This window comes from Marmota monax, unplaced genomic scaffold (genome assembly GCF_021218885.2).
Source record: "Marmota monax isolate L192 unplaced genomic scaffold, Marmota_monax_Labrador192_F-V1.1 WCK01_AAM20220418_F8-fsc00001, whole genome shotgun sequence".
Taxonomy (NCBI): Eukaryota; Metazoa; Chordata; class Mammalia; order Rodentia; family Sciuridae; genus Marmota; species Marmota monax.
This window is the reverse complement of record NW_026693777.1, coordinates 14,603,212-14,628,810: the sequence shown is the minus strand read 5'-3', so window position 1 is coordinate 14,628,810 and position 25,599 is coordinate 14,603,212. Positions and strand designations below refer to the sequence as shown.

The following is a 25,599-nucleotide window of genomic DNA, read 5'->3' as shown; positions in this document are numbered from 1 at the left end:
GTGTGAATTTAATTTCTACATTATACAATTGATTATATTGTCAACAATAAGGAGTATAATTCCCAAGAACAGAATTGAATTGTATGTTCAAAGTGCCATGTCATCATCTGCAAATTGTTCTTTGGGGATTTTTCAGTCAGTAAATGCAGTGGCTGAATGTTATCTGGTTTTTCTATTGAAAATCTCTATTGGGCTCCAGAAATAACATTACCAGTATGAAGTCGGTAACTTTATTTCTACGGTCAGAACGAGATTGGAACTGAAACTGCAAAACAGTTTGTGAAATATCAGCCAAATTACTCCCCTCGACTCCTGTTCAGTACTCTGTGCATTGTAAAGTATTTTAAAACCTCTTATAATTGATTAACCCTCTTTACAATCCTATAAAACCCTTGATAACTCTTTCTTGGGTGTCAGGTGCAAAATCTTACCCGCTTCAAGCTACGATAAGGATGTTGAGATGTTGCCAGATACAATGTCTTGTCCCAGATCACTTACTGAGGAAGTGGCAGAGCCAGCAGTTTGTTTTAGCCCTTACAGAACTTCTGATATCATTAAAAATGCAATACTGTCATTGTGCCCAACAAGGATATAGGCCTTTGAAACTTCCTAGAAACTGGGACTTTCAGAAATGTCTCAGAAAAAAAAAAAAAAAAAAACTTCAGTAAAGGACAGGTTGTGTAGGTGAGCAGTGCAGCCTCAAACTGGTACCACTAGGAATGGTTTGCAAAACCGGAAGGTGCAGTAGGGTGTGCCGCGGCTGAGTTAACCAGGCACTTCCCCACCTCCTTCCCCACCGCCCCACAGCCTGGTTACTTCTGGTCCAGTGTCCTCAACGTACCTTTTATTGAAGTGCGTTTCCATCGCCCTCGTGCCCACCCTTCTCCCTCGGCCCGTCACCGTCCAAGTTTACCTGACGAATCTGGGGACGGTTCGGTGATTTCCCGGGAGGTGTCCCTAATCTCTGTGAGCAGGAGAGAAAATCCAGGCTCCGAAAAGACGTGCTGGGCTGGGGGGCGCGGCGGCGCGGTCGAGGGTGTCGTGCCCTCTACAGGCCTCAGGGCGGCACTCTGGTCCCGCGGCCAGCGCGGTCGGGCGGGCCGCTGGGCGCCGACCCACGCTGGCCGGGAACGTGTCTCTCGGTGACGCAGCCCCGGGTGGGGAACGTGGTGCGGCGGCGGCGACAGTACGCGCCTCCTCGGTCTTGGAGAGGACGCGCGCTGCAACGGGCGGGTGGCAGCAGCAGCGCGAGACCCGGAGCGGCAGGCCGGCGCAGGGACAAGGACGCGGGCGCCGTCGAGGAAGTAGGGCCCGAACGCGGCGTTCAACAAAGAGCCCCTCTCAGGTACCGAGCCGGCCCGGGGCCCGCGGACGTCAGGCCGGGCCGGGCAGCGGCGGGCGGTCGGGGAGGGGGAAGGGCCGCGGCGCGAATGGGGCTACGAGGCGACCGGATCCATCCCGGCCCGCTAGTCCTAGGCTCCCGCGGGACCGAAGGGAAGGCGCTGGGCCGCTCCGGGTCGGAGCCGCGATGCCTACCCGCCTTTGCTCGTCCCTTGTGCAGGCGGAGCTGCGGGCTGAGGCTCCATGTTGGGAAGCGGCGCCGCTCGTCCTCGTTAGCGGGAATCGGGGCGCCTCAGGCAGAGCCGGCGGGGGCCGGGCCCTGAGTGAAGATGGAGGCCCCACTGCGGCCTGCCGCGGACATCCTGAGGCGGAACCCGCAGCAGGACTACGAGCTCGTCCAGAGGGTCGGCAGCGGCACTTATGGGGACGTTTACAAGGTGAGGCCGGGCGGGCGGCCGGGTCCGGGAATAGGGACGCCTCTGGCCAAGTATGGGGAGCCGGGAGGATGCTTTTATTGTTGCATCTTGGGGAGGAAGCGACCGGGGTTCCTTTTACTCTGTTCAGAGCACCCTCGGCTCATGGCTCAGGACTGTTGCTACCAACAGACAGAACTAACCACACTTGAAACCGCGATGTACTTTTTTGTGGTTTTAAAGCATAGTTATGGTAGTGAAGACTGTTCCAGCGTTAGCATGGACAATCCTTCATGGAAGGTGGTGAGACAGGAAAGAATATTGACATTAAAATGTCTGCATTAAAAAAAAATAAAACTTGTTTTAATGAATGAGCTTGTCTTAAAAAAAAAAAAGCCATATGAAATCCTGTCTCTAGATTGTAACTATAAGCAGTCTTATATTGAGTAAAAAATGACGTGTGTTACAAACATCATCTCATGTAGAAAGATGCTTTTTTTGGTAGAAGTTTTATCATATGTATATGATGATTTGAAATATGATATTAACTTACTGGGGTTTTTTCCTACTTTTAGCAGTTCCTCTCTTTGGGATTTACAGCATCTCATAATCATGAATGGATAAGAACTGGTGTCTTTTTATTGTACACTGTATTTCTTTAGACAATTGTTGAGGGTGAGTTACTCTTAGTTTAGGATAAAAAAAAATGTAGAGAAGCAAATCAGTTTCTTAAGTCATCTGAGTTTTTGAAGGGTCAAAAGGAAAGGAATTGAGATTGCTTTTTGTTCTGTTTCAAAAAGGGAACATTAATGCAACCTATATAGGTTAACTCATATATTGCATATAAGTTAAGGAAGTTTCTTTGCATTGTATATTAGATTCTGATCATGTGATTCACAGCCCATTATTCCACACAACAATCCTGCATATAACTGAATTGGCCTTGTGTCATGAGAGAATTAACTAGTAAATTCTTCTGGGTTATGTTGTTGTTTTGCACAGGTGGGAATATGGAAGGAAAACATCTCTTCTTCCTACTTATTTGCTATTGTTTAATTTCCTCCTTATTAATAGTAATAATTCCAGGTGGTGCAAGGTAGCTCCAGCACTGCTTTATTCTACTGAGATGAGCTCTAATGAATAGGTTTTTCTATTCCTTAAACAAGCATTTTAATCTTTATAGTATGTTCTTTATAGTATACCATGTTCCAGGTACTGGGTTGATGAATTTCGAGCAAGGTCCTTATGAATATCTTTGAATTCAAAATTGGCCTGATTGTAACAGAACCCTCCTCTTTATCTAAAATTAGATATAGTTAGTTCTTAATTGTTTATCCACAGCTCTTTTGTGGAATTCCTTCTTTAAAAATTGAAATTCCTGTTTGCCTTCTTAGTCCTGTTTTTTTAGTCATCTTTGTCTTATGATTCACTATGTTTTAGAACAGTTCAGTTCATGTTAATTATACAGTAGTGTAAATTCCAATTCTTACATATCTTTTCTTTTCTCTACTACAAGAAAATTTGAAGAGAGTGTTTTCCCCACAAAGATCCCAAGATCTCCACCTTTTTTCTTTGTAGTTACAGCAACTAAAGCAACTATCTGGTGCAAGATTTTGTTCTTGCCAGGGAAAATAAAGATTATATTAAAGGGACAGGACTTTTTACTCTGGTGTCTCCCTGTTTTGTGTCTCTCTTCCACAACTCCTAACCAGAGAATCCAAGACGAAACATTTGTCACACCCCACCTTCACAACCCTGCCACTGCCCCCACAGTCCTCTGCCTTCACAATCATGCTCACACTTATATGTGTTGCACTCTAGGCCAGCCTGTGTTTGTAAACATCCTTAACACATCCATGTCTCCTTATCTTTTGCTTTTCTTTATTCTAATCACCTGGAATCATCTCCCTCTGCTATTTCCACTGGTTGCTATATTTCCTATGCATGAAAGCCTTACTCAAATTCCCCAACAAGCCCCAAACACTATGTGCTGTTTCTTAAACATAATAAGCATCTTCCCACTTCTGGGCCTTTGTTCTTGCTATTTCCTCTACTCAAAGTATTCTTCCTAGATAGCAACATGACTTGATTCTTTCCTTCCTCTTTTTTTTAAACACCCTTTTCATCTTTTTTCCTATTTTATTATTATTAATTTTTGTATTTACCACCATCTAACATATGTTTTACTCATTTTCTTTCTCTTTTTTTAAAAACATTTTTTGTCAATGGACCTTTATCTTTCTTATTTATATGTGGTTCTGAGGATTGAACCCAGTGTCTCACACATGCTAGGCAAGCACTCCACCACTGAGCTACTACCTCAGCCTTTCATATTTTCTTATCTATCTTGGTCCACTAACATACTCCAGGAAGGTATGTTTGTCTTGTTCACTGCTCTGTCTCTAATAGCATCTAGGATTATGCCTGGCACAGAGTAAGTGCTTTCTAAAACTTTGGTGAATGAATAAATGACTTAGTGATTCTGTCACCTAGTTCTCTGAGCATCTGCTTTTGATGTCACAACAGTTAAGTTAGCATTTAATACTCTATTCTTGCAATGCCTTTTATGATATCCTATCTGTTTTTATTACAAATTTCAATAATTTGAGTTCTCTGGGAAAAACTATTTCATAGCATGTGTTGTGTGTCAATGGTCTAAGTCCTGTGGAATTTTGTCAATTTATATTTTCTCTTTAATATGTCTAAAGACATGTAATATACAGATGGTAGTGCTAAATTTTTTAAGTACTAGGCAGGGTGATTCTACTATTTATTATTGTGCTTGTGATAATCTGAGAATACTAGGAAGTTTTAAAAAATATTTTCAATCCATAATACAAACTGATAAAATAATTACAGGAAAGAATAATGAAGTTAATTAATCATTACTGTACTTGATATTACCCCACTTTTTTTTACACTTGAAAAATATCATGCAGCAAGAGTTTTAAAAAGACTGTAACTTTGAGACTCTTTGTAAATTATTTTTACATTGTTCAAAACCACAGATCCCTTGTGAAGCTCCTGTCTTTCCAGAGAATTCTCAAGAGTGGAAATTTCAATCTTAAACTGGCTGTTCCTTGGTTGAAAGAAGAGGAATGTAAAGATTGTTGTAGATAAATAGACTAAATCATTGAGGGCAACAGCAGGAAATGGTGGAGGGGAAAGAAACAAAGAGAAAAGGAATGTGGTAGATGATGGATGGATTAAATTTCAACTGAGCAAATTTAATTTATAATTACTGTAAAATTTTAAATGTGCTAACATGAAGGGAAACCCTGGAGATTTAGTGTCTCTACTACTGTACACAGTGATACAGTGATGGAGAACAATTGTTGTATTTTGTTAACAGTCACATCAACAGTGCATGTCATTTGGGCAGTCATTATTTGGTTTTGTACTGTGTTGTTTCCAGCCTAGAGTTCATAAAAATTCTAGGAATCTTTTTCTTTCTTTTTTTTTTTTAATTACTTTTTGTGGGATATCAATTTTGAGTGGGCAATTCCATGTATTTTTACTTTTTTTTTTAACGTGGTTTTTTTTTGTGTGTGTGTGTGTGTGTGTGGTGCTGGGGATTGAACCCAGGCCTTGTGCAAGTGAGGCAAGACTCTACCAACTGAGCTACATCCCCAGTTGTATTTTTACTTTCATTGCTTTTTTCTGATTGACTATAAAGTTTGACATGAGTAGTTCCAGGAGAACAGGAATGTCTCTTGTACATCACTGCTCTGTGGCAAGCACATAGATGCTTAATAAGTATTGGTTGAATAACATTAGTGGTAGAAAATTACCCAAAAATAAACAGTTAATAATTTAATATCATTTATTTCAGGCTTTTTTCTAAATGTTTTTAAATCAGTGTTTTCAAAATGGCATTTGTATTTAATTTGTGACAGGAATCATGGTGTTAGTGCCTTTTTCTACTTGCTTGGAATGGCCAACATTTTTTGCTAGTCATTGAATGTTTTTTAAAAATACTGTTTTTGAGGGATCCATTGAGTGAACCTTTATTTAATCTTTCTAGGTTTCACATTTGCTATTTCTAATTTTTTTAATATATATATATATTTTTTTGGTTGTAGTTGGACACAATACCTTCATTTTATTTATTTATTTTTATGTGGTACTGAAGATCGAACCCAGGGCCTCGCACATGCTAGGGGAGCGCTCTACCACTGAACCACAACCCCAGCCCTGCTATTTCTAATTTAAAAAAAAAAAAAATTAATTGTAGATGAACTCAATACCTTTATTTATTTATTTATTTTTAGTAGGGTTCTGAGGATCAAACCCAGTGCCTCACACATGCTAGGCAAGCACTCTACCACTGAGCCACAACCCCAGCCCCTGTTATTTCTAATTTTTAAGATTTTTTTTTTTTTTTTTGCAGCTAATATAATCTGTGTAGAAATCTCTGTCGTGTAGTCTTATGCTTCAGTGGGTTCCCAATGCTAGATGAGCTAAGTCTACTGTAATGAATCCCTCCTTTATATGTGCCCTTTCTTTCTCTCCCTCAAACCAATAGTCACAATTTTGGAATGACTTTAGGCACTATGAAACATACTCCACGATCCCTTGTAAGGAAACAAAGCTTGATACATCACAACATTCCTGTAAGCGTCCATTCATTTAAGAAATATTTATTGAGTGCTGACTGTGTGTTAGGGTATGGAGATGCAGACATGAGAAAGAGAAAATACACTATCAACTAGGAACATATAATTTTGTCAGGAAACAGACATGTAAACAGTCATAATTTGGTAAGTGCTGCAACAGAAGTGGAAAAATTGCTTGACTCTGTTTATTAGGGTTGAGAGAAGGAGGGAGAGCAAACCAGGAAAGATTTACTGAAAAAAAAGGAAAGTAATTGAATTTTTTAAAAATTCAGGGTAGTTTCTAGGTGGACAAAATGGGAGAAGATATTCCAGACTGTGAGAATGGTATGTGCAAACACCTGGAGGCCTGAGAAACCATGATGAGTTTTGAGTGATATACATCTTCATTCCAGATTCCATGTGACCAAACCTGGTGGAGATGTCTAAATGGAGAACAAAAGCTGTTTCCTGGCAGGAAAAGACCAGATAATGGACCTCATATGTCATGTCAAAAAATTTGGCCATTTTCCTGTAGACTGAAGAAACACTTTAGATGGAAATCTTTCTTGGTGTAGAGCATGGATTATAAAGAGTGGCTAGAAGTATAGAACTCAGCTTCTGAATAATCTATATGAGTACTTATGTAAGCATAAACTTAGGCACTGATACAGGAGTTGAAAGAAAGGGATGGATTTGAGTTATGCTTAGAAGATGATCAAAAACACCTGGGGATCAGTAAGATGGGTAATTGATGGTGTTTAGAATTTCTGGCTTGGGTAACTCAATTTGTGTTATCAGCAAAGTTAGAAAATACCAAATTTGTGGGTTCTGGACTTTTGTGTTTGGTTTTGGACATAGGTAATGTCTAAGTGCGTGTCTGTTAGGCAGTAGGAAATGTCACTCTGGACTAGGGGTATATGTTTAAGAGTCATCTTTACTTTATGGTGTATATCTGTGACATATAGGTGAGGTCAACCAGGAGAGTTTATAAAAGAGCTGAGGGAAGGATATAGTCTTAGAAGGAAGAGAGGAAATAATATACTGAAGGTTTCTGAGAAGAAACAAAGGAACCAAGTTTTAAGAGCTCATCTGTATCATCTCCTGCCTTCATTCTTATTCCTGTCTGCTCTGACTTCATTGAGGAGCATAATCTTCCAAAAATATAAATCTGAGGTTTTGTGTCATTCCCAGAATGACTTCATTTACAGATTAAAGTCTAACTGACATACCTTTTAGGGCCCTGCCTCTCCCAACACTATAGTCAAACTGAACTTCTTCCAGTTCTTGATGTGCTCTCTACTCTCTGTTCTTCAGATTTTTGCAGATACTATTTTCTTTTCCCAGAACACTCTTTTTCCTCCTCCTTCTCTTCAGGTTTCTGTTCAAACATTGCATTTTCAAGGAGGTCTTTCTTGTCCCTTTGAGAAAGTCATATCTATCTAATGTATGTTTTCATAACTCTTATACATTTTTTAATTAGTTTATTTTTTATTATTAGTTGTTCAAAACTCTTATACATTTTTTAAAAATATTTATTTTTTTAGTTGTAGTTGGACACAAGAACTTTATTTTATTTATTTATTTTTGTGTGATGCTGAGGATCGAACCCAGGGCCTCACACATGTTAGGCAAGTGCTCTACCACTGAGCTACAACCCCAGCCCACTCTTCTACATTTTTATCATGATACTTATTCATCAATGATCATTTTTGCTTGTCAGTCATCCTGCTAGATTCAAACTACATGCACACAGTGATCTTGTTTACTACTGAATCAGTTGGCCTAGCATAGCACTAGCACATACTGTGTGCTTAATAAATTATGTCTTGAAGAAGTGAGCAACAGAGTGGTCATGTGAGGAAGGAGTCTAAAGGGTTCAGTAAGAGTTGAGGTGTGACTTGTAAGCAAGGAAGTAGAGGGAATGTAGACTGCTCCTTGAAGCAGCTTAGCTGTACCAGGAAAAAGAAGAGGCATGCAGATATTTCTTTCCATTTCTGTTTTTTTTCCCTTTCGTTGAAATTGAATGATTATAGCATTCATTTATTCCAGATAATTAAGAGAAATGTTGAGTTTAGAGAAGGACTTCTGCAAAGAAAGAAAGAAAAGGAATTTGAAGGAATTAAATGTTTAGAAAAGGTAGGAGATGAAACTTGCAGATGAGATTGTTAGGGAGGGACTACAGTAGGGAATCAATGTAAAAACCTCCCTCCCTCTCTGAAGTAGAGCCTTCTTCATTGATTCCCAGCCTCAGTTATTCCCCTGTGAGCATGGTCAAATGAGGCACTTTGATGAGTGGAGAGCAGTATTGAAGAACTGGGATGACAGGGTGCAAAGGAATATTCAACATCCAACCAATTTTTATAGAGGGGCTCTTAAGTGACCAGACATTATCCTGGGAAATTCATCAAGTAAACAAAATGGACAAAGATTATTGACATCATAAACTGGCTTTCTAGTGGGGAAAAAGAACTTAATAGATAATTGGTGTAATATGTTAGAAAGAGATGAAAACATGATTAAAGAAGAAAAGCTGAACGTGTTTAAGGAAGATCCGGAATGGGAGAGGCAAGTTGGAAAATTAATAAGGCTGGTCAAGATAAGCTGCATTAAGAAGGTTAGATCTGAGCAAAGAAAGACTTGAAAGAGCTGAGGGAATTAGCCAAGGGGATACCTCAGTCATCAGAGGAAGTCTTAAATATCTATTTTATTGAATCTCCTGAACCTGAGCCTCAGCTAAATCGGAAGCTTTGGGGCAGGCAGAGAACTAAGATATAGACATTGCTGTTACTTCATCTCTTTGATGCTCCCCCACATCTCATTGTGATTTTTCAAATTAAATTCAGCAGTTGAATGTAGTTTACCATGTTCTGTGTCACAAAAAGTATGATTTGGTAAGCAAAGGATATGTAACTTTATATTGTTTCTGTCCAACAGCATTCTGCAATCTTTAAATCCCGTTAGTGGGGGGGCTGGGGTTGTGGCTCAGTGGCAGAGCACTTGCCTAGGTTCAATCCTCCGCACCACATACAAAAATAAACAAATAAAATAAAGGCATACTGTCCATTTATAACTACAAAACATTTTTTTTAAGTCCCATTAAGATTTAAATGTATCAAGATGCCTAATATCAGAAATTGATAGAGAATGGATGTGTGTGATATTTGTTAATCTCTGATAGCTGATACCAAAACATCACCTACTTTCTTGTTTTTTGATAGTATCACAGTTGAACTATGTCTCCTTTCTGTGTCCTAGTCATCTGACATTATGAGAGACTATTGGTTTTCATATTGGGATATGAAATATGAAATATGTATAGAAACTTTAGATTTCAGCACCAATTTCTAGTGAATAACTTAGAAAAATAAAAGTTAATAATAGAAGCAAAAAGATGAAAGATCATGCTTTAAAAATCTAAAATTATGTTTTTATTAAGCAAATGGATGTCTTAATGAAAGTTATTTAAATAGAGATAGTATAAGGTTGCTATACAATAAAATGTTTTATTAAGATGAAATGATGCTTTTTCTAGAGCACTCTTCCTCTTTCATCTTCTGCTCACGGTTCTGTTTAGCTTTGTATTTTCAGAGAGACCTTTTCTGTCCCTTAGAAGTTGTATCTTGGGCTGCTGATATAGCTCAGTTGGTAGAGTTCTTGCCTTGCATGCACAAAGCCTTGGATTCGATCCCAGCACCACACACACACACACACAAAAGTCATATCTATCTGCCATATGTTTTCATAGCTCTGGTACATTTCTTATGATACTGTTTTATAAGTCATTCAGTTAAGATCTTATTTAGTATTTATTTTTCTTATAGTTCAAAAGTAGGGTTATTTTGTGACTTTCTAAAAAGAGAACGTATCCGGCATGGTAATGCTTACCTGTAGTCATAGCTACTCGGGAGGCTGAGCTGAGGCAGGATGATGGCCTAAACCCAGAGTTTGAGACCATGAAATATGGCATGACCTCATCTCAAAAAGAGAGGAAAAAAACATGGTTCTGATGGTGAATGTGAAGCCTTGGATAACAGCTGGGAGCTGATTATTTTACAACTCCTTTCTGCTTCTGTAGAAATGTTGTGAAAATTATAAAGGACTTGTAAAGTACTTTGAACTTGGCGAAGCTAGACCTAAAATAGTGCCATCTCCTTTGCATAGGCTCAACATTCTCACTTTAATCATCGCTTTCAGCATTTTTGATAAAAATGAATAGGACAGAATGCAAATTAACTGATTTTTTTTTTCAGTTTGCTTTCAAAATTTACAAAGTCTCTCAAACTATACTACAGAGCAATAGTAACAAAAACAGCATGGTACTGGTACCAAAACAGGCGGGTGGACCAATGGTACAGAATAGAGGACACAGAAACCAATCCACAAAACTACAACTACCTTATATTTGATAAAGGGGCTAAAAGCATGCAATGGAGGAAGGATAGCATCTTCAACAAATGGTGCTGGGAAAACTGGAAATCCATATGCAACAAAATGAAACTGAATCCCTTTCTCTCGCCATGCACAAAAGTGAATCAAAATGGATCAAGGAGCTTGATATCAAATCAGAGACACGCCGTCTGATAGAAGAAAAAGTTGGCTACGATCTACATACTGTGGGGTCGGGCTCCAAATTCCTCAATAGGACACCCATAGCACAAAAGTTAATAACTAGAATCAACAAATGGGACTTACTCAAACTAAAAAGTTTTTTCTCAGCAAAAGAAACAATAAGAGAGGTAAATAGAGAGCCTACATCCTGGGAACAAATCTTTACTCCTCACACTTCAGATAGAGCCCTAATATCCAGAGTATACAAAGAACTCAAAAAATTAGACAATAAGAGAACAAACAACCCAATCAACAAATGGGCCAAGGACCTGAACAGACACTTCTCAGAGAAGGACATACAATCAATCAACAAGTACATGAAAAAATGCTCACCATCTCTAGCAGTCAGAGAAATGCAAATCAAAACCACCCTAAGATACCATCTCACTCCAGTTAGATTGGCAGCCATTATGAAGTCAAACAACAACAAGTGCTGGCGAGGATGTGGGGAAAAGGGTACACTTGTACATTGCTGGTGGGACTGCAAATTGGTGCAGCCAATTTGGAAAGCAGTATGGAGATTTCTTGGAAAGCTGGGAATGGAGCCACCATTTGACCCAGCTATTCCCCTTCTCAGTCTATTCCCTAAAGACCTAAAAAGAGCATGCTACAGGGACACTGCTACATCGATGTTCATAGCAGCACAATTCACAATAGCTAGACTGTGGAACCAACCTAGACGCCCTTCAATGGATGAATGGATAAAAAAATGTGGCATTTATACACAATGGAGTATTACTCTGCATTAAAAAATGACAAAATCATAGAATTTACAGGGAAATGGATGGCATTAGAGCAGATTATGCTAAGTGAAGCTAGCCAATCCCTAAAAAACAAATGCCAAATGTCTTCTTTGATATAAGGAGAGTAACTAAGAACAGAGTAGGGTCGAAGAGCATGAGAAGAAGATTAACATTAAACAGGGATGAGAGGTGGGAGGGAAAGGGAGAGAGAAGGGAAAATGCATGGAAATGGAAGGAGACCCTCAGAGTTATACAAAAGTACATACAAGAGGAAGTGAGGGGAAGGGGAAAAATAATATAAGGGGGACAAACGAATGTCAGTAGAGGGAGCAGAGAGAGAAGAGGGGAGGGGAGGGGAGGGGAGGGGAGGGGGGATAGTAGAGGATAGGAAAGGCAGCAGAATACAACAGACACTAGTATGGCAATATGTAAATCAATGGATGTGTAACTGATGTGATTCTGCAATCTGTATATGGGGTAAAAATGGGAGCTCATAACCCACTTGAATCAAATTGTGAAATATGATATATCAAGAACTATGTAATGTTTTGAACAGCCAACAATAAAAAATTAAAAAAAAAAAAAATAAAATAAAAATAAATAAATAAATTAAAAAAAGAAAATTTACAAAGTCTCACTTCTAAACTTTAAATTGTGGTCTTTAGATCAAGAGCACAGGAAGAGAAATGTGAAATTTGTTAACAAATGATGCTTGTATTTTCAGGGCTTCATTGTCAGTTTGAGAACTTAGTCCAAGATCAGATAAATTGGAGCAGACACTGTCACTTGGCAGTACTGGATCATTTTAAGTATTTGTACATGTTAGAGTATTATTAAAAGGTTATTGCTTTCTAATTATGTGAAGTAGTACTTAATTTAGAGAGAGTAGATAAATCTGTGAAAAGGGCAAGATGAATTTAGGCCTAGCCTGGCTCTTTTTCTATAAAATATCTTATTTTCCCACAGAGATTTTAAGATGATGTGGGAACCCCATCTGATAGCCAGATCTATCCTGGTAGGTGTTTAGGCCCATGAGTCATACTGGCCCCCACCTTCCAACATTTTATAAAAATAAAATCAAATTAAAATGACTAAGAGTGACTAATGTTTGCATAACCCTCTCATAATCAGTATATTATTTCTTTCTCACAATAATCTTCTGAGGTAAGTGAACAGATGTGTTGTCATCTTTACCCAAGAAGAAGTGTACTACTGCTCTGGATCTATCTTCCGACTTGATAATTTCTGCTTTTTCTATTATCCCCTTGGGACTGCATCTTTAAATTCACTACTTAACAATTAAATACACAACCCTTAACACAGTGCCTTGTACATTAGAAGCTCATATACATGATGGTCATCTGAGGCTTGCGCTGAGAACTGAGGGATTCTGTGGACTGATTTGAATATGCATAGAAACTTTGTATTTCAGCACCAATTTTCAGAGGTACTTTTCCCTGGTTATTTCCTGGTCATTTCTCTTAGTTTTCTAATCCAAGCCCTGGCGTGATTTTGATTTGTTTTTACTATTGAGATGACTTTGCTTGATAGCTGCTGTACAGAATAAATAACTAAAAATGGAAACTGTTCCTTTTCTTGGTGTGTTCTCTTATCTTCATTTTGTTAAAAATTGGTATATATGGTTTTGTTACTTAGACTAAGTGTTATAGGCTAGATTCTCTGATGCTGTTATAAATTAAGATAAGCAAAATGCTAATTATTGCTGGCAAACAGAATAACCTGTCTTCTGTAGCATTAGTTATTTTTTGCCCCTAGTTTAAGAAAAACAGTACTGCCTGAGCAGGATTGTGAATTCCAACTTTGTTGTGTGAGCTAGTATGTTTCCCCTTTCACAAATGTACCCCTACTTTTAGGTGCCCTGTGCCTTTATCCCCTACATCCCTCTCTCTTTTTTTAGTTGTAGATGGACACAGTACCTTTATTTTATTTATTTATTTTTATGTGGTGCTGAGGATTGAACCCAGCGCCTCGCACATGCTAGGTAAGTGCTCTACTGCTGAGCCACATCCTTAGCCCCTACATCCCTTCTCTTATCAGAATCTTAAAATTCAGTGTGAGCATGATCTTTTAGAAATGTGACTTTTGATGAATTATTAACAACTTTTGCATTTTAAGCTTTTTAACTCTTAATGATGATTATGTGGGTAGAGGTGCCTATGTTCCTTACCAGATGTTATTCCAGAAATAATTTTCTATTATTCTTTTAGCATTAGTTTGTAGTTGGGATTCATCTTATGTTTGCCTCTCCCTTCCTTGCCTCCATGTCAACAACCTTCTTTTTCCTATCTTTTTATTTTTAAAATGCATTTTAAGTAATACATGTTCATTTTTGAAAACTATGAAATGGTAACAATTGAAAAATTACTTAAACCTCCTTTATTAAAAGGTAAACATTGTCTCTAGACTTTTGGAAATTTCATATTAAGGATCTAAACATTAAACGTAGTATAGATATGAATTATATAGGTATAGATTGGGTCAATGTGCTTTTTAAGCAATGTATTACAACTTTTCCCAAGAGTAAATATACATATTTAATAATTGTGTATTTTATTATATGGTTGTATAGTTTTAATCTATTATATATTTCCCTATTAGAAAAAAATACTGTGATCAGTATCTTTGAGCAAAATCTTTTCTTACCATCATTAATTGTTCAAGTAAATTTCTAGAATTAAGTTTTTTAAATTGTTTTAAAGTTTTAGTGGATTTTGACAAATTTTTCTTTTTATTTGTTCTAATTAATTATACATAAGAGTAGACGGCATTTTGACACATCATAAATGGAGTAAAACTTCTCATTATTCTGGTTGTACATGATGTAGTACACTGGTAATGTAATTATATATTCACATAGAGTAATAATGTCCAATTCATTCCCCTTTCCTTCCTCCCCCATACCCCCTTCCCTCCTTTCCCTACCCTCTGTCTAATCCAAAGTACCTTTACTCTTCCCTAGCCCACCCCCTTGTGAATTAGCATCCGCATATGAGAGAGAACATCTGGCCTTTGCTTCTTTGGGATTGGCTTATTTCGCCTAGCATGATGTTCTCCAGCTCCATCCATTTACTAGAAAATGCCATAATTTCATTCTTCTTTGAGGCTGAGTAATATTCCATTGTGTATATGTAAGCATATTTTCTTTATCTATTCATCTGTTGAAGGGCACCTAGCTATTGTGAATTGAGCTGCTATAAACATTGGTGTGGCTGCATCACTACAGTATGCTGATTTTAAGTCCTTTGGATGTATACTGAGGAATGGGATAACTGGGTCAAATGGTGGTCTTATTCCACGTTTTCGAGGAATCTCCATACTTCTTTCCATAATGGTTACACCAATTTGCAGTCCCATCATCAATGTATGAGTGTACCTTTTTCCCCCCATATCCTTGCCAACATTTATTGTTGCTTGTGTGCTGAGAGCCACAGCCGAGTTGGAATGGCCCCTGGCATTTTGCCAACAGTATTGGTTGACAGGCGAGGCGTTACTATCCGCCTTGGCCGCTACTTTTGAGTTCTCGAGCTACTTGGGGATTCCCGGGGATTCCCCGAGAGTTCCCATTGGTTGGGGAAGTGCAGGAGGAGGGATTTCTGGAGGAGATATTTCCGGCTGCGGTTCCTGGACCAGCAACGTGGCGTTCGGGAGGAGTTCCCGGGAGCGTGCTGGTGGAGTTCAGAAATAAAGTTTGTTCCTGCTTCAGTGGCTCGTGATTTGTGCCCAGCCAGACTGCGGCATTTGGTGGCCCGTGCGGGGAATGCCTGAAGCTCAGGGGTAAGTGAAATTGCTCGCCCCTAAGGGAAGGCGAGAGAATGGGTGACCATTTCAAAAAACAATGTGTTCTTGTTTTGATTTGTTTTGTTTTTGTTTCAAGCTGCCTATCCCTAGAACTTTCTTAGGCAAACTGGGAAAAATGGTTGGCTCAAGATTTGAAGTTGTTCGCCCCTGAGGAAGACATAGAAATAGACCACAAATGCACATGTCAAGAAAATAGGAAAGTTGATACAACGATTTTTTGTTCCATTTTTGTTTCATTCTGTTTCGGTTTTGTTTTTTGTTATCTTATTGGGTTGCGTTATCTTTATAGTAGATTAGAAATTAGTAAAAAACAAACTGAAAGAGTGTTAAGTAAATTGTTAGAGGTTCAGACCATGGAGAAAGACATTTTAGATCAAGTAAAAGAGAAGGTCTCTCGAGCTAGTCAGATAGAGGAAGAAAATTTAAAGGAAGAAAGCTTAGAGGAGAAACAGCTATTAGGGAAAAAGCTACAACAGGAGGCTGCTACTAACACCGTTCTATCACCAGAGGGCGTAATTCAACCAAAAGCTCCACCTATGGAGACAGCTGAGTGGCCCTCAACCTCCGTAGTTGATAGATGGGATCCTGAGACAGGACCTCAAAGATTAGCATGCCCTGTACTTGAGCAGGCAGGAGAGCAGCGAATTCACCGTGCTTTAGATTTCAAAACAGTGAAGCAGTTAAAGGAGGCTGTAACAACCTATGGTCCTCAAGCACCCTTCACTGTAAGCATGGTCGAATCCATTACCAACTTGGACATGATGCCAGCAGATTGGGCTAGCATGTGTAAATCTGTGCTAAATGGAGGACAATATTTGTTATGGAAGGTTGCCAATGAGGAATTTTGCATGGAGACGGCTAGGCGAAATGCAGCAGCCGGTTATCCTCAGAGAAATCTAGATATGTTGTTAGGAAAAGGACCTTATGAGGGCCAGCTGCAACAAATTGAATATGATCCTGCTATATATGCACAAATTGCTGCAGATGCAGTTAGGGCATGGAAGACTTTACAAGGATATGGAGATTTACAAGGTCAATTATCTAAGGTAATACAGGGAGCTAATGAACCTTACGCTGAATTTGTAGATAGGCTTATTCAAACAGTTGGGGATACAGAACAAGCAATGCCATTAATTAAACAACTGGCTTATGACCAAGCAAATCGTTGGTGCAGAGAGGTCATTAGACCAAGCAAATCGTTGGTGCAGAGAGGTCATTAGACCATGGAAACATGGAGATTTAAACACATATATTAAATTATGTAGAGACATTAATGAACAAGGGCAAGTCTTGGCAGCTACAGTACAACAGGCTTTAGATGCCAGGCCCAAAACATGCTACAATTGTGAAAAAACAGGACATTTTAAAAGGAATTGCCCCATAGGAGGAGGGTTTAACAAAGCTAGGTATCAAAGGAGTAGAATACCAGGTATTTGCCCACGATGCCGTAGAGGGAGACATTGGGCTAATGAATGCCATTCTCAAACCACCATAGAGGGTACACCGTTATCACAAAACGGACAAGCACCAGGTGTTTACCCACGATATCGTGGAGAAAGGCATCGTGCTCCATTGCCAAAAAACGGACAGGGGAGCCCAATGCTCCAGGGCCCACGACCACAAATATACAGGGCACTGGAGGAACCCAGCAACACCATGGAGGAACCCAGCAACACCATCAGGGTAGTGCCCAGGACACATTATCCATCAGATCTCTCATCAGACGAACCAGAGGGAGCGCAGGGTTGGACATCTGCACCTTTGCCAGAGCAGTACTAACTCCAGAGATGGGAGTTCAAATCATTCCCACAGGAGTAAAAGGACCTCTTCCCCAAGGAACAGTAGGCTTATTGTTAGGACGCAGTTCTTCTACTCTAAAAGGACTTCTGATAAGTCCTGGGGTAATTGATCCCAATTATGAAGGTGAAATTAAAATTATAGCTAGTTCTCCAAAGGGTATCAGTAATTTCACCAGGAGATAGAACAGCACAGTTATTAATAATACCCAGCCTACATGATAAATTTTCCAGTAGTAGTATAGAAAGAGGTTCCAGGGGATTAGGCTCCACAGGTGTAGATTGGGCTATGCTGTCTTTAAATTTAGATTCTCACCCCATGCTAAAACTAAATATTCAAGGACATGAATTTAATGGGCTACTGGATACAGGTGCAGACCTTAGCATCATATCTTGTCAAGAATGGCCATTACAACAGACCACTCAAACGCTTTGAGGCCTAGGAGTGGCAACTAATCCCCATAGAAGTGCAATGGTATTAGATTGGAAGGATCCTGAAGGATGTGAAGGAACCATACAGCCATATGTACTGGATCATCTTCCTATAAATTTATGGGGACGAGATGTCCTAGATCAATTAGGTTTGACATTAACAAGTAACAAATAACATCAATCCAAATGCACCCACTATTAGGGCTAGACAAGGTTTCATGATCTTACTTCTTGTGCTTTAGGAGTCTTGTTAAGGAAGTTAGTTCCTAAGCCAACATGATGGAGATTTGGACCTACTTTTTCTTCTAGTAGGTGCAGGATCTCTGGTCTAATGCATAAGTCCTTGATCTACTTTGGGTTGAGTTTTGTGCAGGGTGAGAGATAGGGGTTTAATTTCATTTTGCTACATACGGATTTCCAGTTTTCCCAGCACGATTTGTTGAAGAGGCCATCTTTTTTCCAAAGTTTGTTTTGGCGTCTTTGTGTAGTATGAGATAACTTTATTTATGTGGGTTTGACTCTATCCTGTACCGTTGGTCTACCAGTCTGTTTTGGTGCCAATATCATGCTGTTTTTGTTACTGTGACTCTGTAGTGTAAGTTAAGGGTCTGGTATTGTGATGCCTCCTGCTACACTTTTCTTGCTAAGGATTGTTTCAGCTGTTCTGGGTCTCTTATTTTTCCAAATGAATTTCCTGATTGATTTTTTTAGTTTTATGAAGAATGACATTGGAATTTTAATAGGAATTGCATTAAAATCTGTATGGTGCTTTTGATAGTATGACCATTTTGACAATGTTAATTCTCCCTATCCAAGAGCATGGGAGATTTTTCCATCTTCTAAGGTCTTCTTCAATTACTTTCTTTAGTGTTGTGTAGTTTTCATTGTTGAAGTCGTTCACCTCTTTTGTTGGATTGATTCCCAAATGTTTTATTACCTTTTTTTTTTTCAGGCTATTGTGAATAGGGTGGTTTGCCTAATTTCTCTTTTAGTGGATTTATCACTGATATATAGGAATACATTTGATGTATAGGTGTTAATTTTATATCTTGCTACTTTGCTGAATTCTAGAATTAGTTCTAGAAGATTTTTGGTGGAATTTTTTGAATCTTCTAAATATAGAATCATGTCACCTGCAAATAGGGATAGTTTGAGTTTTTCCTTTCCTATCTGTATTCCTTTAATTTCTTCTAATTGCTCTGGCTAGAGTTTCAGGACAATGTTGAGTAAAATGGTGAAAGAGGGTATCCTCGTGTTGCTCCAGTTTTTAGAGGGAATGCTTTTAATTTTTCTCCATTTAGGATGATGTTGGCCTTGGTTTTAGCATATATAGCTTTTACAATGTTGAGTTATATTCCTACTATCCCTTTCAAGTGTTTTTTGAACATGAAGGGTGCTGCATTTTTCAAATGCTTTTTCCACATCACTGAGATGATCATATGAGTCTTGTCTTTAAGGCTGTTGATGTGATGAATTATGTTTGTTGATTTCCATAGGTTGAACCAACTTGTATCCCTGGAATGAACCCCACTTGATCCTGGTGCACTATCTTTTTATTATGTTTTTGTGTGTGAACAAATTATTCTTTAAAATTTGCAACCACTAGTAGTGATTGAAAGTTAACTTCTTCCCCTCTAAAATGCAAGCCCTGTTCTTCATTTCCTTTTGTCTTTTAGGACAGATAATTAGCTCAATTTAAGTAATTGTCTGCAAGGAACCCTCTTTTAATAAAAATCAGTTTAACAAAATCAGGATACAGTTGGGAAAAGTCTTTCCAGAAACAAGTAAGTATCTGAACAGACTGGGCAGAAGGCCTTAGTGTGATCTGAGATATAAATCATGTGGAACATATTTTGGCTTCAGGCTCTGAATTTATGTGCCTGGTAGTGGGAGGAACCCTGCTGTATGGCCTACTTCCATGGAGAGAGAACACCTGTCCAGGCTTGTATAATTGTATGGAAATCAGCTTGGCAATAACTTGATCCACAAAAATTAAGGAACCTGGTTGAATGGGAAGACTAGAATATGTGAGTTGAAAGGGATGAGGTGATGATCAGCAAGTATAGTATTTGAAAGCAAGTTTCTGATAGACCCAGGAAGGAGAAATCAGAGAGTGGATCTAAGCGTTCAAGTTACCAGAAATGGAGCAAGAGAGGAGTTAGAGAGGAAAGTCATGTAAGAACAAGGAAGGGTATCCAAGACATTAGTTACAGGATAGCTACAGAAAGATAGTAGGTACACGTCAAAGGAATCTTCTCTTTCACTATTTCCTTGTCAGAGTCTTGTGTTTCCTTAATGCAAGACCATTTTACTTCTTTGAACTTCAATGATTTCTCCTGTCATTATACCTTTGCTTGGAATTCTGTCATGCATAATCCTTTACCCTGTCCCCCACTCCTGCCAAGAATGTCTTTTATTAGGTTTCATTTAGATTTACTTTTTCCTGGAAACATTTTCTCTGAACTACTTTAACTGGGCTCAGAACCCAGTTGAATCATGTCTGAGAGCATTCCTCACACTACACTGTGTTTACTGTTCACTTTTCTCTCCCAACTGATAAAACCTCCTTGAAAACAGGAACTGGTTTTGTATTATTACATCCCCAGTATCATCAACAGTGCCTGGCATTTAGTAGGTATTCAGCATGATTTATTGGTGGATATACCAGTTAAAAATAGTGTTCCATAAAGAATCAGGTATAGCCAGGCTTGATGTCATCCACCTAATCCCAGTAACTGAGGAGGCTAAAGCAGGAAGATTCCAAGTTCAAGGCTAGCCTGGGCAATGAAACAAGCCCTTGTATCAAAATAAAAAGAGGTGAGGATGTAGCTCGGTGATAGAGCACCCTTGGTTTCAATTCCCAGTACCAATGAATGAATGAATGAACTAAAAAACGAATGAATGAAAAAAAATTGTAAAAGGACTGAAAATGTATCTCAGTGGTAGAGCACTTGCTTAGCATGTATGAAGGCCTGGATTTAAACCCCAGTACTAGGAGTGGGGTGGAGGGTGACAGACAGAATCAGGTATAGAGATGTTATAGCCTATGAAAAAATTGACTATTTTTCTTTTGTACTGAACCAGTTACTTTGCAGTTTTTATACCTTCTGTCTGCTATATTGACACTTTTGTATTGTTTTGTTATTAAATCTGATATGCATAATTCTGACCCTGAGGAGCAGTGACTGACCACTAGAGAGATAATTTGTTAAATATTGAGACTTCTGGATTTACTGTTGTTATGTTAAAGAATATTTTTGGAGGAAGGGGGCAAATTTAAAACTGAAGCTTCCAGCTGGCTTCATGAAAACTTTTGTAACCCCAAAAGCATGCAGGAAGAAAGTTAACTGGAAATAGAATGTGGGCCTAATGTGAGAAACAGTGAAAGAAATACAAGAGTTTTTTTATTTATCTTCCTGGTGACCATCTTGGTTGCCACAGATTTATGATGACTGTCCTTACTTGCCAGTTTCTTTTCTTTTTTTTTTTTTTTTTTCTGATCCCAGTTTTAAAAAAATTCTCTTCCAACTTCATGGCTACTTTGATACATAATGCGTGGAATCATATCTTCCAATTCTGTGTTGAAAACTTGTATTTAAATGTTTAGGTTCTTTCTTTAATAATTTTTAGTTTCATTAAAATTTTCACAGCAGGTGGGAAAGTTCACCAGTTACAAAATGTGGCAACTGTGTGATGTTGTTGAAATGGAAATGACGTAACTAAGAAAATCAGGATCTTTAAATGTTTTCTTGGTACAAATGGAAATCTATGGGCATCTTTTTATTGTTAATTAAATATAGAAGACATGAGAGTTTGAGTTAAAATACTTGTAGTAAACTTAATTAAAACCATGAATTAAGGGCTGGTGATGTGGCTCAAGTGGTAGCGCACTCACCTAGCATGTGTGAGGCACTGGATTCGATTCTCAGCACCACGTAAAAATAAAATAAAGATATTGTGTCCACCTAAAAAAAACTAAAAAAAACCCCATGAATTAATACATGAACAGAAAGTATGTTGGTGAATTTAATTGGAAACATTTAGTCAGAGTTAACTAAGATATGTAACTGTACTGATATGTTTTATTGAATTCTGGATGTTTATTATACTTAAGTTTGACTATCACTGCATACCAATAACTTAGTAAAATTAATGGGAATTAAATATAGGTTCTTTTTAGAGGTGCTGTGGTACTTCAGTGAGTTAATTCCTTTTGTAAACGATGTACAATCTTCAGATTCTTGTAAAAGTTAAAAAAGACTTGAGAATATAGCATCTAACTTCTTGGAGAGAGGTGTTGGATTTCAAAAATTGGCATTCAAAAATCCAAAACTGTTTTGGATTATATTGTGAAATTGTATAGCTAAATTTCTGGAAGATCTCTTGAATTGAATCTGTAAAGTCTCTGTTTAGAAGATCTTTTTTTCTGAAAGCCTCTTTGCCTTTCATTATAAAAGAGCCTGGTACTGCTTTCTGTTTTAAAAATCCAGCTGGAAAATTACAGAGTACAAACACTTGCCCATCAGTTCTTCATTTGGAGAGAACAAAAATATGTCTTCAAAGTGGAGACTGATATTTAAATATTTATTCTTATCAGTGGAGTCATAGTTTTTATTCTTTATTTTTTACTTTTAAAACTACATATATTTTGTCTTCTGCATAGTGTGGCTAAATTTTAAAATACTGTCTCTATTTTATGTGGTTCTGTGATTGTTTTTCAAATCTTCCAATGATATGTTTTTTTCTCAGTCCCTCCGAAAGAAATTTCAAGGTGTCCTTGTGTCTTCATTTTGGTTCTATTAAGTTGAAACAATATATTTGTATTGATTCTGATTTTTAAAACAGACTCATAAATGTGTCTGAAAATATATTATTTTTAAGTGTGTGTAGAGGTTTTTTTTTTTTAAGTTGTGTATGCCTTTGTTTTATTTGTTTATTTTTATGTGATGCTAAGGATCGAACCCAGTGCCTCACACATGCTAGGCAAGCACTCTGCCACTGACCAACATTCTCAGCCCAGAAAATATACATATTTTTATAAATAATTTTTATATATTTTTTAAAAAATGAATAGACTTAATTTTTTAATGTAGTTATAGATTTATAGAATCAGCAGATAATACATAGTTATGTTTATCCACCCCTTACTAACTTGCAGTTTCCCCTTTTATTAACATCTTGCATTAGTATGGTACATCAGTTACAGTTATTGAACCAAAATTGCTATTATGACAAATGCATGACCTATATTCATCTTTACAGTTTTATACAGAGTAGTCACTGCCCTAAGTAAGAATCCTCTCTGCTTCACCTATTCATGTTTCCCCCTATTAAGCCCTTGGCAACTATTACCTTTTATTTATTTTTTTTTAAGCTGCCTATCTAGTTTTGCCTTTTTCAGAATGTCATGTAGCTGGACTGGCTTCTTTCACTTTGCATTGTAGATTTAATTTTCCTCCATATCTTTTCATGGCTGGATGGCTTATTTTTTATCACTGAATAATATTCCACCATACAGATCAATTTGTTTAGTCATTCATCTGTTTAAGGAAATCATGACTGCTTCCAGCTTTTCGCAATTATAAATAATGACTGCTACAAACGTGTCTGCAAGTTTTTGTGTGGACATAGGTTTTGAACTCAGTTGAGCACTGGCTAGGGGTGGGCATTCCTGGGTCATATGGCAAGACTATGTTTAGCTTTGGTTTAAACTGATATAAGCTATCAGCATTCTGTCTTTTAGACATATATGCTTTTAAGAGTCAACCTAATTAATAGTCTGGAAGGAAATACTCTTAACTGTTAGCCGTAAGTAGTTAACCTTAGAGATTAGGAGGAGGATCTGTCATATTTATTGATTTATTTTGTTATTTTAATTTTTTATAACAAATCTTATTGTATAATAATTGTGTAATTTTTTCTCTAAAATGCTTTAATTTATAGTAAAAAAATTAATGAATCAACACATCTGAAAAGAAGACTATTTAAAATAGTATATCACATTTATAGAGGATTTTAATATTTTATTCTTATTTTTTAAGTAAAGAGAATAATATCCTTCTTCTAGTCATAATTGTCTATTTAACAACCTTTTAGAACATTTACCAAATAACATAGTCTTTCAAAGGATTATGCCAGAGCTAAGCAGACACATATTTAATCCAGAATTGAGATACCAGGCAAAGCTTCCTGGAGGAGGTGATAACTAAACTGAGTCATGATGAACAAGTGTAAGGTAAAGGGAGAGAGGAGTTATGGAGAGGAAGGAGAGTGTATGACAGAGAAGACAGTGTTTTCAAGCTAGAGATAGAGTCATTTGCTTCTGATTAATCTGACTAAAACTAGAATTAGTTTTCCCAAGCTTTCAGAGAAACAGATCTTTTCACATTGTTGACGCTTGTTTGATAATCTGAAATTGAGAAGTATGCACTCATATTTTGTTTTGGTTTTCCAGTGAGTGGCAGAATGCATTGTCCTAGTGCTTGTTTTACTAGGAAAACTGGAATAAATTATCGCCTAAAGATATCTTGTTGTTGGAAATGTATTAGCATCAATCACTATCATAATGAGTTCAGACCTGAAATTTAGAACCTTGAATGGTTTGACTATCACTCTTGGTGAGAGTTCTTATGTTACTTTGTTGTGCAACCTAGGCTCTTGCACTTAATTCTTTCTAATATGTAAAGTTCTTTACATCCACAGATGTTTTTCTGTACTCCATGGGATTCCAGTGTAAACTTTTACATAATCACTTAGGAAGATAAGGAAAGAGGGAAAGCCTCATATGTGTATGGCATTTCAGCATAGAGGTGGCTGTGTTTACTAGATTAGAATATGGGTTCATAAAAAGAACAATTAATTGAGTCATGTTATCTGATTGTTATCCCAGTTCTTTAAGGTGAATGTTAAACATGTTGGAGTGTTTTTTTTTTTAATCAAATTTACCTCTTAAGATTATTTTTTTAAGACTGTAAATGTGCACCTGGCATGATGGTGCACACCTATAATCCAAGCAACTCAAGAGGCTGAAGCAAGAGAATCACAAATTCAAAGTCACCTTCAGGAATTTAGCAAGGCCCTAAGCAACTAAGTGAGACCCTGTCTCAAAATAAAAGATAAAAAATAGCTGAATGTGTGGCTTAGTGGTTAAGTGCCCCTGGATTCATTCAATCCCTGTACCAAAAAAAAAAAAAAAAAAAAAAAGACTGTAAATGTGCAGTAGTTCACATTCTGTTACAATGAAAATCATCAGAGGAACTGTTAATTTAATATAAAAAATGATTATTACACTGTTATGCATTTTGAACAAAAGTCACCACTGAGATCTGTTAGATGTTATATAGTTAATATTTTTCTCAGGTATCTGTTGCATATTTAAAAGTAAAACAAAATTCTCATGTTTGAAAAGGAGTACTGAAATCTTGTTATCAGAGTTCATTTCTTGCATTCTAAATCTGATTCTTATCCTTGACGGCTTAATGACATTAAATAGGTCATTTGATTTTACTGAACTGAGTCTTTGTGTTTAAGTAAATTAAATAATGTATATGAAGAATCCTGCAAACCATAAAGCATTACAACTATAATTGCTGTCATTTTTTTGGAATTTGCCTTCTAACACATTTTATAATCCTCTGAACAAGATTACTAGGAGGTCACTGATTATTCTATAATTTTTGGCTCTATTTTATATTGTAAAGTCTCCATGGCATATGAATTTTTTATATGTACATGTCTTTCTATAACCCAAAGGAAATTAAAATATTGAAAGATTTTAAGAACAAGGAATGACCTGAGGCTAACAGACAATCTTTTTATTTAAAAGCAAGGAAGAGAAGATGGTGGGAATGGT

General features: G+C 37.5%; 2 protein-coding genes across 3 annotated transcripts in view; one reads left to right on the top strand and one right to left on the bottom strand.

The window, feature by feature from the left end:
* Atl1 (atlastin GTPase 1) overlaps positions 1 to 1,087 on the bottom strand; it is a 69,089-nt gene extending 68,002 nt beyond the window's left edge. The window contains exon 1 of one of the 2 annotated variants that reach the window (XM_046461016.2): positions 914 to 1,087. The gene's annotated coding sequence lies outside the window, so the exon portion shown is untranslated. The remainder of the gene's footprint in view (positions 1 to 913) is intronic. The other variant, XM_046461014.2, reaches the window with a different exon arrangement.
* Positions 1,088 to 1,207: 120 nt separating this feature from the next.
* Positions 1,208 to 25,599, top strand: part of Map4k5 (mitogen-activated protein kinase kinase kinase kinase 5) — a 119,979-nt gene continuing 95,587 nt past the window's right edge. Inside the window, exons 1-2 of the mRNA XM_046461013.2 lie at positions 1,208 to 1,345; positions 1,562 to 1,778. Of these exons, the coding sequence (XP_046316969.1) occupies positions 1,671 to 1,778 (108 nt within the window). The 5' untranslated portion in view covers positions 1,208 to 1,345; positions 1,562 to 1,670. The remainder of the gene's footprint in view (positions 1,346 to 1,561; positions 1,779 to 25,599) is intronic.